Here is a 13,937-nt window from a genome sequence, read left to right on the forward strand (position 1 = left end):
TGTTCGATTTTGGTGGTGAGTTCTGATAGGCATGAGCGGAACTCCGGATTGATGTCTGCCATGAAGGCTATCAGGTCCCCTTTGGTAGCGAGGGCTCCCCCGTCCTCTTGTTGTTTCTGTGGAGTGAGTTTGGGAGGTTCTTGCTTCTTGCTTTTATCTAGCGTAGTGAGCATGGTGGAGATATCTGCGCCCTTGCCAACCTTCGTTTGCCTAGACATGATGATCGTGTTTGGCGGTCTTGGCTAGAAGGGTTGCGGCGAGGCCAAAGCTGTGTGCCAGCCACCTAGGAGAGTTCAAGCATGGGAGTGCGAGTGAGACGTCGGAGTAGCTGTGATTCCGCAGTAGACTGGGTCGCTAGCTGGATGGGTGGGCCGGGGCGCCCCAGGAAGCACTGAGTGGTGCGTGAAGGGAGGGCCCGCGAGGTCGGGCTTCTCTGGGTGGCTCTCGGGGCTTATCTCGTGGCCTCCGTGTTTCCCCTGTCGACCTGGCCGAGTGCAGCCCCCGATGAAGTTCTCACATGTTCACTGGGCACCCCCGGCATGATCTGGCTGGATCCGTGTTGGCGGGTCCGTCTGCTGCTCCTCTTCGGTCCCCCTGAAGCCCGTCGCCATCAGGTTTGCAGTATGTTGTTGAGTTCCGGCGCGGCCGCCATCTTGGTTTCTTCGAATGGCGACGGGGGAGTGGTTCGGTCGCTAAATTCTAGGAGAACGCTCCAGCGTTCGGAGGTCATTGTAAGCCAGGTTGTGCCTCATCGGTTCCGATCGCCGTAGATGGCATTGGCGACTTGGATACTCGGTCAGAACCGCTTGGATTTGGCGGCGGCGGCGGACATCCCACGGGCGGCCTCAAGGGAGCGACCACATCGATGGCGCTCCGTGATCCTACACTTTTAACTTTATTACGCACCTTCGTCCTTTACAAAGGATGTTGTAGCCTCCCTTCGAGAAGAGGGGAGTGAGACTAATCCTCTATCTGGACAACCTGTTTCTCATGTCCCACGGTAGGGAAGTCCTTTTCGAGCTGTGACAAGGTCTGAGTGTGGGGACTTGTGGGGAGGTGACTCAGGGGGACGGGTACCATCCAGAACTTGCAGATGTTTGGCCCCAAAGTGGTATGGGGTGGAGCCCTGGGTTGCACAGCCTAGGCCCCCACTACCTGGCAGGCGACGGTCACATGGCCTCAAAACCTGGCACTCTCGGGTTACCCCTGCCCTGGTAGGAGAGCACAAAACCCTCTCTAGCCTGACCCAAATGCAGAACATCCTCCTGGGAAGAGGCCAGGGAACAGTTCCCCTCCTAACTGGCACCGCAGTAGAATCTGATTTAGAATTTTGCAGTACCCATGCTTACATTTGTGGTCCTGCTAGCGTGACTTCTTGAACAGTGGGAGACTGACGCAGTGGGCATATTTACATTGGCTGCATTCCCCTGTGAGCAAATCCTACACCAGGGAAACATTGTATTAATTTTCCCCACATGCCCAGTGTTACAAAGTAATCAGGGAGGTGGGGTGGGGGGGTTACAAAGTTTACTTGTAGTGTTTACCTTCTTAAATACCGATTCTGGAAACTCCATTGGCCCTTGGTGACGAAACGCACAAGGAGTGACCTACAGGCCATTTTTATATCCTAAATGGCTGACTGGCCAGATATAGACTTGGTCCCTCAGCCTAATGTGTGCCTAAAAAATAAAACTGCCAATCCCAGCCTTCACTCATTTTCCCTTCAGACTTGGTGAAAGATCCACCAAGGGGAGCCCCAATTGCTAGGTGTGGGTTATTGGAGCAGGTTGTGATCAGTGATTGGAGCGTTTGGAGCATGTTACAAGCATTGTGGAGGAGTAGATGTTGGTAAAGGCAAGGGCGTGGGAGAAGGAGCCGGAGGAGGTGGTAGACGATTGGAGAAAGTGCAAAAAAGGTAGCAGGCGCCCATCTTTAGAAAGAACATGGCATGATAACCTGTTCAGTGGTTTTTACCCACTTTGAGAGTCCGCAGCCATCGCTTTTTGCTCACTGTACTTTTCACAAAGGAGGAATATCCATATGCATATCAGTCTTTTGTCCCGCCCACAAGGAAAGTCCAGCACCAAAATGCTAGGCAAACCTCCTTTGAACAAGAGTACCAACAGCAACCCCAAACACGTGTTTCAGCCTGGGGGAATCCAGACATGGACCCCTAGCTCACTGTGCTCAGAGAGGCACAGCTCCACCTCACAGATGAGGCTCAATTGTCTAAATCAAGCACTATCTCTACATGTATCTACTTCTCTTGTAATGATTTGAATTGAACCATAAATCATTTATTTGGTGTTATTACTGAGCGGATTAGAATGTATGTTCTTGACAATCAGTATAATTAAGTATTTCCTCAACATTATCAGCATTTTATCCTTTAATTATTTCTTGTTTACAGAACATGTGCTCCTGATGAAAGGAGTTTCTTTCGAAAACGTGTTGAGCTCTTTTTGAATAAACCTGAACATTGTTTTGAATTACCCTGGAATCTGGATTAAAGTCTTTGAACATCCCTACACCTGATTCTGGAAAGTATATGTCTTAAATAATTGATGTACATTTATATTGAAGGATATTACATTCCGACTTGCTTGTTCAGTCCAAAGGTGTGCAGGGGATAGAGCTATCCCTGTTTTGGGATTGCATTGTTTCAAGGGCTTGTCTCTGGGGTATTTGGATCATTAGCCCTGTGTGGGCTTCGGTCCGGTTCAGGCAGGTGTGATATGTTGCTTCTCTCACAATGTCTTGAGGTATTCAGGTTTTTAGCCCCCTGTGGGCTTCGGGCCTGCTCAGGCATGTGCAATCTGTTGCTTCTCTCACCCCCCCTGCTGGGGTTTTCATATCATTGGCCACCAGTGGGCTTCGGGGCTTCTCCGCTTGCGCAGTCTGATGCTTATCTAAACTCTTCATGGGGTATTTGTACTTTCAGATGTGACAGGGCCTGGGATATAGGAATCACATCTATCTGTGGTTCGTGCAGTTGAGCTCAACCTTTTGACTCTGTTACCTCTGTATTTCCCAATCCAAATACCACAGAACAATCTTCTTTCCATAAACCTGCAGGACTATCCTCACCCGTTGGTAATGGCGAGTTCACTGAAGCTATTGGCCTGGAAGATTTTCAGTCTTGATGGCCATTCGGGGAATGGTGAGGAACTTGACAGTGTCCCTGGCTCTTTACACTGCAAAATGTTGCAAAGCAGCCACGACTAGTTGTTCTTGTTTTTTGGGGAAGCATGCCATCTCCCATTTCCCACCTTCTGCCAAGGTGTACCGTACAGTAAGTAAGTACGTATTGCTTGGCTGTTTCTGCAGGCCATTCCAGACAAAAGGGAGGTCTTATTCAGAAATACTGTCTGGCAAACTGGTATCTCAAAGTCGTGTGCATCACGGTTGGATGCTACTCCAGTTGGTAAAATGTTAGTTAATTCAGTCCTTAACTTGTTGGAGTCTTGGAGTTCGAACAAAAAACTTTCCACGGGGCTTGTCATGTAAACTGCCTTTGTTTAATATCTTGCCGGCTTTCCGATGTTTGAACTTTAGACTTAAGAAGCAGTCTTTTCCCCTTATGGGGTAGTATTTCACATCTCTCAACATACCAAGGTTGGCTCTTTGGTGATTTCCTCCTACCCAGCTTTTCTAGAACACCCCAGTTTTGTGTTGTGCTCTTCAATGGAGACCTTCTGTGGGAGAGGGAGCACACAATTATTTTTGTAGTTTTGCAAATTTCATAGAACCGTTACTTTTCCCAAATTAGCAAGGCAGATTCACTTGATGCTCATTCAAGCATGTGTAGAACCGGCTCTGCTCGGCGACCACTCAGTCCGTGGAGTGATTGCTTCTAAAGTAGGGGTCTGCCTGAATGATATATTGACTATGGTTCATTGGTTGGATGAATTGGTATTCAGAGACCTTGGCTTGAAGCCGATTACACAGCCATCATCATTGGTGAGGAGTAAGCTTTAAACAATGTTAATGATTGATTGGGCTCTTTTCATTGAATGGAGATATACCAAATATTTAGTGTAGGACAGTTTTGATTCTAGAGTCTAGCAGGACTGCTCCCTGCAGCTTAAGTTGTTAAGCGACTTATGGCTGTGGCGTTGGGTGCGCATAGAGCATGATGACCTGTGGTTTTATATTGTGATTGCCCTGCCTTGCTGTTTCTCAATGGTTATTTTCTCTATTCAAGTGCAGTGACCAAATCCTCAGGATTGGTTGGAGGAGATGTAGAAGAGTTCTGCAAGTTGCAGGCGATCAGGGATCTGGTTATGTTGTTAAAGTTCTTTAGTTCCTTTTATGAGGACCTTCTAAAAAAAAGACCTTCACACCAAATAAAGAGGAATAGTTATCCTGGTATCTTCAAGGGGCAGCCTACTGAACATTGGTTATGGGAATCACACCACTGTTGTTTTTAAGGACTACAAATACTCCCAGGTCTTCTGGGAATTGTAGTGTGTTGTGGCTGTTGGTATGTTTTCTATTCTTGCTGCAGGAGCTTTTCCAGGTTAATAATACAAGTAAACTAAGGTACAAAGTCGCCTCTGTTTCTTTTTTATTAACTATCTTTATTAATTCAACTTTTTGTTTAACAGCATACCATTATTGACTTCATCCGCAATCTATTTTACCAAAAATTAACCATGAAACAATCCTGACACATCCCCCCCCCAATCAATTGTCACATGTCCTCACGTAAGCATTTCCATTTCCAGTCCTGTTCAACCCATTAACTTTCTGCCTCTGTGCTGCCCGCTACTGGATCAGGGGACATACACATTATTAGGTTAGAAGGGAAACAACTGAGACATTTACTCGCCTCTGTATCTTTAATGGAATCAAGACTTTAATAGTCTAAAGGTTTGGACAATCTGCATTAAGGACAGACCACCTTTCTCAATGCAGTTGTGTATGTTTTATAAAACACCATATCGTTAACTGTCGATGGCATTCTTCATTTAATGTTAACTTTTTAAATTATGCTCTTGATTGTGGGTTGTGTGGAAAGACGATTCCATCAGTAGTAATCTGTTTTTTTCTCAACTAGAGAATTGTTTAGTATATGAAGTGTCTCCAGCCGGATGTCGCTCGTGTAGTGATCTGCATTTTAAAGCTGGATGTCAATACAACCCAGGAAGATGAGCTGCGGGAATACAATGTAAGTCACTGTTTGAAAATGTAATTTGAATCTGTAATATTTCAGTTAATAAATAATGTACGAAAAAGGGATTCACGTGGGTATGTGGCCTTCACTGTGGCGTGGTCTGTTCAAATAAATCTGGCCAGCTTATTTTGGGACTTCAAACAATGTTTTCTTGTTCTAATCTGTTTAAGCTCAAGGGCCTTTAATATTTACTGCTGTCAAGTGTCAGTAGTGTGCTGCGCCCCAGTATAAACAATCTGTGTTTCAATTATGCTGCCTACAATGAAAATGTAAAATTTTTCCTATAAGAAGATCTCTGAATTTGCATTCGTGAAAATTGCCTCATGCTGCCTTTGAAAACACATAATGAGAAAATACAGTGCACTAAGTGCCTTCCTGATAGCTAATAATTTCATCTCGAGGGTCATTTTATAAAGTGGCACACCACTCGTGGTTGAGCAAGTGGAGCAGACTGGCAAGAACATATAAAGATCTGGGGCTTCTTTCTGCTTGTGAAGTGAGTGGACTCGTACCTAATGAGGCATTCGTTACAGGGAGTAGGTTGGTATTGCCCAGCCAATACTGTTGGTTTGTCACCCTCTTTTTGTCTTGCTTTATGCAGTGTGTATGACCGCATAGAGCACACCAGTGCGTCTCATTGTAGCCAAGTGCTGGTTGTTTTGAAGGTCCGAGGCATATGGGTTATACAAGGGTTGTGTTGTTCCTGGTGGGGGGACCAAGCGATTTTACTACTCCAGCAGAGAATAAGCAAATACATGCTGTGGGCCACCATGTGCACTAGTTTAGGAGAAAGAGACCGTTATGGAAAAATAATGTTATGGTGGTGAGGGCTACCTCTTCTTAAAATTGACTTTCCCAAATTAACTGCTGGTGCACACTGTGGTTGAAAAACATACTTGCACTTTTCCAGGATCCAAAAATGCCAGCAATGTTTTTTTAGAGACTAATGCTGTGAAGGTCATAGAGCTATAGAGAACACATTTGCGCTGATTTGCCACTTTCACGATTCATAACTTCCAAAGCAACTGATTTGACTGCACCTCACACTTTCCAATAAATGTTTGTTTTAATAGGTTTTAGAACTTTTATTTCTTTTTTTATGTCTTTTGGAGCGCAGCATGAAGACCTGCCATTGATTTTGTGTCTTCTGTCTGCCCATCCTAAATTGATAACATTGGTGTGACAGTCACATCCATTACCAAGGGCATTGAAGGTCAGGTGGTATTTTTGACTGGTATGGATGGATGGACGCCGCATAGATTGGAGAACGAAAGTAAAGTTGTCATGAACCCTTGTTGGAGCGAGTCCAGTCGATGTGCGTCTAGAAGTAGAATTTTTTTTTTTTTTGGTAGGAATGCTCTTTTATCCTTTCTTATATGATTGGTGATTCTGCAATCTTAGATTGCTGCTTATTGGCTTTAATTGGCATGGGTGTATCCCATATAGGGGCATCTGCCCCCAAAGGTTATTTAACACATTGGAGCCCTGAATTGCATTGCTTGTCTCACTGGATGCCATTAGTGTTTTGGGTTACGAGTTTGTACTTTTTGATATTCAGGCTTGGCTTGCTTCATTATTTTGTACTCTGTCGTACCTGATCTGTTTAGGTCAAGATGCAAAATGTTGCAGTAGTCCAGACTTCGTGATATCTAGAATTTTCAGGTGGACAACTCTTGTGTTAAGCACTTGTCGTGACATGGGATAAGTCTGAACTTCGCATATTTAAATCCTTGCCAGGCAACCAACGTTGTTCATCCTTCTGAGGTCAATAAACTGAGTTCTAGTAAAGTCCGTAATGTCGGCTGAGCATGTTTTTTATTTTGTTTACTCTTTACTCACGTAACATACCAGTACGTAAGTGTGCTACAAGGCAGTAACAATGTCCAACATCGCATATCAGCTGTACATCGTGCGACAGTTCCAGTGATCCTCAGGATAGTGGTGTACAACATTCTCTGCAACCCCACCTTGTAGATACTCCTTCTCCAGCATTGGATCTTTCATAGATTCACATGCTGTAATATTCCCCGTCCTCGGGCTGGGAATACCCGGTTACACCTTTCCTATTTTTATTTATTTTGTTCAACCATATTTAATTCACAAGCATGACATAATAATAATAAAAAACAACAAATATCAAACATTTCTCCAACTGCAATATTATATCGAAATAACCAGCTTCCGTTTACAAATGACTAGCCATGTGTGAACGGAATACTCCCTGAACCTCCTGTCCTCACTCCTTGTCTGTAAACTGTCTGCCCACCCCGGCGTCCCATTTACACCTCACCATTAGTTACCCCTGGTTGTCCCTTTCTGACAGTATTCTACGCATTGCAGCTACAAGACCTTTATTGGATTTGCTGTCTGAAATTAGCCTCTGCCGTTCCGTCTGATCCGTAGTTGCACCTTCTGCGATCTGTGGAGTGTTTGCCCAGTGCCTGAGCTGTCGGTATTTGTAGTGGTCTTCCTTCCTTAAGATAAACTCCCCAAGACAATCACCAAAGGTCTTGAAATGTGTAGATTCGTGCAGATCCCAGATTTCCCTCAATTTGTCACATATCTCTAAGACATATTTTGTTATCGGGTTTTCTCTCAAAACGTTTGGCCTATCCTCCCTCCGTAACCATGGAATTTTCCAAATGTATTCTGCCACAATCGCTTGCACCATTCTTACCCAGTGTTTCCCATTGTCATCTGTCCCCCAATCCTCCATTCCGCCAAAACACTTAGTTGTGCCGCTTGAAAGTATCGTACTATTTTTCGGCACCCTTCTCCCCTCCCCCTTGTGCTTTAGTTCTGTATAGTGTCCCTTTTTTCATGAGCGGCTTCTTCCCATTCCATGTGAACCTCATAAGGTCCATTTGAATACCTGCCAATGTTTTCCTAGGTGAAAGATATACAAAAGACAGAGTAAAATGTTCTTTTTTACAATTGCTATTTTGCCTAGCCAGGTGGCAAAAAGACCATTCCATCCAGCAAGATATTTTTTGATTTGGCAAAGTGATGGGAGGATCGTTCGCACCATAACATTTGTTGTAGGGTTGGGGTCAGCTGTACTCCTAGGTACCGAACTGAACTTTCACCTACCTAAATGGGATTTTAGCTTGTAGGCGTTCCCTTTCTACCTGCCCTATAGAGAGGTCTAGGATTTCCGACATCGAGAAATTTACTTTAAAACCAGACACCTTGGAGAACTCCCCTATTTCCCTTATTATAGCCTGCAACATTGCTCTGGCTTGGTGACCTTCATTATTACATTGTCTGCAAATAGGCCTATTTTGTGGTGCGAGTAGGCTCAATTGACCCCATGAATTGCCCCATTCCTTCTTATCTTGCTTAGAAACGGTTTCATAATCATGGCAAAAAGGAAGGGGGAAAGGGGACATCCGTTTTTAGTCCTCCTTCCAATTGGAAACGGATTTGTCAATCTTCCATTCACCTTTACTCTAACAACCGGTATTTGATAGTTGGCTTGGATCATTCTCAGCAACAGCGTTCCTACCCCCATCAAGGTTGTCATCAAACTATCTGCCCCGGGACTCTTGTGCAGCTTCAACCTGTCTATTGCTCGCTGAACCTCCTTTCTCGTTATTGGGGTTTCCAACTGTTCCCTTTGAGTCTCATTCAATCCCAGCCCTAGCCATCCCTCTAAGTATGCCTCCTGCTTTTCTTCCACGCATGGCTCTTCCTTATATTGATCTGCAAAGAACTCTTCCACTATCTTTCTCTTGCCTCCTTCTGTCACTACAATGTGATGTCTCTTGTCTTCCAACCCTACTATAAAAAACTGCTGCTCTTTTGTTCTGACGTGCCAGCACTGTGTTCACTTTATTACCACGCCCATAGAAAATCTGCATGTATTTCAATAGGGTGTTTTCTACCAACCTATTAGGCAGCTGCCTAAGCTGCACTCCTTCATATGCCAGCTGCTTGCCCATTTTATTGGTCCCCTTCTCCTTATGAGCCTTTTTCAGTTTGCCTATTTCTTCTTTCAGTTTGGCCTCCGTCCTTCTCTTGGCCTCTGTTAGTCTTTTTGCAGTGTCAATTAAGTAGTAATCCCTAATGTCTTTTAAAGTCATCCCATTTTTCCACCATTTGCCACCCCTGCTCTGTGCCCATCTCCATTAATTTACCTGTTTCTCTCTCGATGAGAGTCTCTGATACCTTATCTGGTAGAAGGAAAGGGATCTGCGTGAAAAGACAAAATAAAAAAAGCCAGAGTCCCAAAAGTCTGATTTTTCTTTTTTTTATTTCCCATTTGTTCGGATATATATATGTGAGGGGGGGAGACCCCCCTCCACCTTACCCCTATACATTTTTATTAACTTTACCCCACCCCCATAATAGGGGTCAGACTTTTGCCTACGGTCATTTTGGACGAAACCGAAGGTAGAGATATGGGTGCGTGGTCCGAGATGTTCATGCTACCTGTGTGTGTGATATGTGAGTCACCTTTAATGTCCCTTGGGTCACCAATATGTATTCAATCCTCAAATAGGTTTTGTGCACGTGAGAGTAGAAGGTGAAGTCCCTATCGTGTGGATGTTGTACCCTCCATGCTTCATATAATCCCAGCCCCTGAATCTTTCCTCTTGGCCTTGCTGACATCGCCCCGTTACGTACCCCCTCACTACTGATGTGCGATCCTGGCTCTGATCCATTGCCAGATTAAAGTACCCTGCTACCACCCATTCCCCTTCCCCAAATTCCTTAAGCTCACTCAAAACACCTTTCCTAAAAGGGTTCCCACTCCAAGATGGCCTCCGGGGCCGGTAGATGTAAGTGAGGCTCTTTTCCGCCGGGCCGCTACTACGAAGCACCACAAATCAGGCCGGGATGCACAAGACAAAAAAATAAAAACCCACAATACTCTCGACACCCCCGGCGTAAGTGGCAAGAGTTCGTGGACCCTGCGGATGCGGTCAAAAAACGGGCAGTGGAACGGAGAAGCGCGGACCGCCCCTCGCCCACCGAAGTACACCAGGGGAGCCTGCCGGCGGTGGGGCTAGGCTGCCACGGAGAGTGAAGGGCAGCAGCCGGGACGCCCGCGCCAAGAAACACTGAGGCGATGCCCGGGACTGGCAGGGTGCCCCCCGCAGCCCCGGCGGCAGAGCGGACACTCCGAGGAGGAGTCAGCAGCGCTGAGGCAGCCCGGAGAACAGCAGGGCGCCTCCCCTTAGGCCACGGAGCAGACGCTCACAAGGAGGAGCCAGCAGCGTCCCACGGCTGAGTAAGGAGAAAGGACGCTGCATAAAGAGAGGACATGGGAGGCCGTACTCCAGGGAGCGCTGCGGTCCGGGGACCAGGACCAGGAGGGAGGAAGAGACCAGGCGGCGTTGAAGGTGAGGACCTAGTCCCCCCCACCCCGCCCCATCCCACCGCTAAGAAGGCAAGGTGACAGCCCCTAAGCAATCATACCCCCCTCAACATAACACCCTTGGCTGGACTGCCAAGGGTGTTATGTTGGGGGGGTATGATTGCGTAGGGCCCCCCCCTGCCGTCCAGCAGCTCAGACCCATAACGCGGTGGTGGTCCTAGTTGTGGTCTGGATGTGAAGTACCCTCCCCCCTCAAACACAGGCAGGGGGGGACTATGTACTGCGGTCCCACACCCACGGTTGCAGGAGGCAGAAGATATCGGGACCTCGGCTGCCAAGGGGCAGTTTTAACACCACCACCTCCTCCATTTTAAGGCCGCCCCCCCACATCACCAAGCGGAGGGCAACATACGGAGGGTTGAGGCATGACGACACCCTAAGGCGCCCCAACCGATGGCGGCACTACCCCAAGGGGGATCATGGCGAAGGGGAAGGGGACCTTGTCCCTAACGAACCCCCAAAACAGGACACAACCTAATCCAAATGTGGTCAACGGATACCCCAGTACAAACCAGAGGAAGGGCACAGGAAGACTCCAGAACACAGAAGAAGAAGCACAGCATAACAGCGAGACGTAGGAACATCTGGTGAGGCTAACCCACAACCTAGAGATACAATGTGAAGACCTTGAAAACCGCTCACAGAGATCCAACATTCGCTTTAAAAATATGGCTGAGTCGGTACTCGATAAGATTCCATTGGTATCGACAGAGTGCACAGGGTGGGCCCAAAGAGAACAGGTGCACCAGAGGAGACACTGCGTGATGTGCTGGTTGCTCTCTCCTCATACCCCCAAAAAGAACAAATCTTGAGGAGAGTGAGGGGGATGGACCACATAAGAATGAATGGGGCGGATATCCAGCTGTACCAAGATCTGGCCTAGGTGACGCTGCAAAAGAGAAGAGGAATGGCCCCTCTAATCAAGGAATTGATGGCGAGGCAAATACGCTACAAATGGACGTTTCCTTTTGGGTTGTTCTTCACATGGGAAGGCAAACAACGAAGAGTGACCATGTGGGATGAAGGGATCTACATCATGGATATACAAGCAGATGGGGCGGATGAAAGGGACAATAAAGCAAGGGGAGAACACCAGAGAAGGCCGAGAGGGATGGCAAAAGAAGAAGCAAACTGGAAGAGAGAACCGCAGAACTAACCCAGATGAGTAAAAGAGGAATGCTCGATATGGCCTGTACGCAGGCGGCAGGACTAGAACACTAGGAGGAAAGAGAGGTGAGCACTTCATGGCATCCGGAGAATCAGCGACACAGCGGCCTGGGGTAGGGCCCTGGAATCGGAGTCCGGTAAGGACAGAGGTAGATGCGGGGTATAGGAACCCCTGTGAAGTTCACCCCGAGTACATGGAAGGCAGGGAGCGCTGGGCGTAACGCCCTAGCATCCTTAGGAACCCAGGCCCTCCTCGGGACAAATTTTGGTTCAAAGTTTAATATTGGGTTGGGAGTTAAAGTGATTAGGGGGGGGGTGCCCGGAAGACGGAAAGGTACACGGCTACTGGGAACGCTTGACACTGGCCACGGGCTAAGACACCATGGGGAAACTCTGAATTCTAACTTATAACATAAGGGGCCTTAACTCCCCAGTGAAGAGGAAAAAGCTCGAGAGCTTGCTCAGGAGGGATAAGGCGAACATCCTACTTCTGCAAGAAACCCACATAAGAGCCCAGGACAACCAGAAAGAGCACCTCAGAGGGTACAAGATATGGGCTCAGTCCAATGCACCAGACAAAAGGGCAGGGGTGATGATAGCGGTAAATGATGGGGGTAACTTTAGACTAATAGACAAGATAATAGATAGGAACGGGAGGTTCGAATTTGCTAACACCATGATAGACGGATACTGCCTCACCCTGGCATCAATTTATGCTCCTAAATTGGGGCAAGATGGTTTCCTATAAGACACTCTGGGGAAGTTAGAGGAATTTGCATAGGGAGAGGTGGTACTGGGGCGAGACCTAAATCTGGCATGGTACCCACGGACAGATAGGAGCACGGGGGATCCCAGGGCCAGGGGGCCCTGTCTAAGCACCTCAGGCAAAAGATGGACCATATGGCTCTGTGCGATGTTTGGAGGGAACTCCAGGGCGAACAGAGGGGGTACACGTATTTCTCGCATGTATACAACACTATGTCGAGAATCGATTGCTTCTTGGCATCAGTGGGACTGATGGGTAAAATACAGGGAATGGATATTGGGTCAATCTCATTATCAGACCATGCTCCACTGGGGATGGAGTTGATTACCCCTAGGAAGGGGGGTCTTTGGCGGTGGAGGCTCCCGCAGGACCTTCTTCTGGACCCGATATTGGGGGAGTCGATAAGGGACATGATTATAGAATACTTTGCACAAAACGACACAGGAGATGTCCCACTGGGAACGGTCTGGAAGGCATTCAAAGCGGTAATCCGCGGCAAATTGATAGCACTGAAAGTCTCCAGGTACAACCAGAGACATGGGTGAGAAAGAGAACTCGAAAGGCAAATAGCGGACACACAAGAGAAACTTTTAAGTCACCCCACCCGCAGCCTGCAGAAAGCTTTGAGACATATACATGGACAATTGGAATTGCTATGCACCAAAAAAGCAGAGAAAACGCTCTTGTATCTCAAGCAACGCTATTAAATCACGGCCAACAAGGCAGATAGATACTTGGCTAGACAACTCAACTAGAAACAAAGGTCCATGACGATTAGGAATATCCGAAATGCACACAGAGAGATACTAATGCGCACCCATGATATGGGTGAGGCTTTCGGGGAGTTTTATCTAGCGCTGTTTACAACGGAACACCCCGATGGTAGCGCCCAAGATGTGTATTTACAGGCCCTCCCCATTCCACAAATATCGGAAGAAGATAGAATTGCACTTGAGAGCCCGATTAGGGAAGAAGAAGTGAAAAAGGCAATAGAGGAGCTCCCAAACAACAAGGCACCCGGCCCAGATGGCGTTACAGCCCCATTCTATAAAAAATATGCGAACATTCTAAACACCTGCAAATAATGCAGAAACGTAACCCGCTCAATGAATGAAGCCACTGTACTAGTCTTCCATAAAGCAGGAAAAGACCCCTCCCATCCTGGCTCCTACCGCCCCATAGCCCTGATTAATCTGGACTCTTAAGATCTACACAAAAATCCTAGCACTTCTGCCCAACTTGATAAACACCGACCAATCAGGCTTTATACCAGGTCGACAAACGCAAGACAACCTTAGACAACTCATACACCTAGTGGAGAAGACGGGCATCACACACACTCCGGCAATACTACTCTCATTAGACGCCGAAAAGGCATTCGACCGGGTGGAGTGGTCACTACTATTTAAAACTCTGAAGTGCATGGGATTTGGATAGCAATACATAGA

General features: G+C 47.0%; 1 protein-coding gene across 2 annotated transcripts in view; it reads left to right on the forward strand.

The window, feature by feature from the left end:
- MRE11 (MRE11 homolog, double strand break repair nuclease) overlaps positions 1-13,937 on the forward strand; it is a 1,502,633-nt gene that overhangs the window by 27,380 nt on the left and 1,461,316 nt on the right. For both annotated transcript variants that reach the window (XM_069639266.1, XM_069639267.1), the window contains exon 2: positions 5,060-5,170. In XM_069639266.1, the coding sequence (XP_069495367.1) occupies positions 5,130-5,170 (41 nt within the window). In that variant the 5' untranslated portion in view covers positions 5,060-5,129. The remainder of the gene's footprint in view (positions 1-5,059; positions 5,171-13,937) is intronic.

This window comes from Ambystoma mexicanum, chromosome 7q (genome assembly GCF_040938575.1).
Source record: "Ambystoma mexicanum isolate Mex_15411 chromosome 7q, UKY_AmexF1_1, whole genome shotgun sequence".
NCBI classification, from domain to species: Eukaryota; Metazoa; Chordata; class Amphibia; order Caudata; family Ambystomatidae; genus Ambystoma; species Ambystoma mexicanum.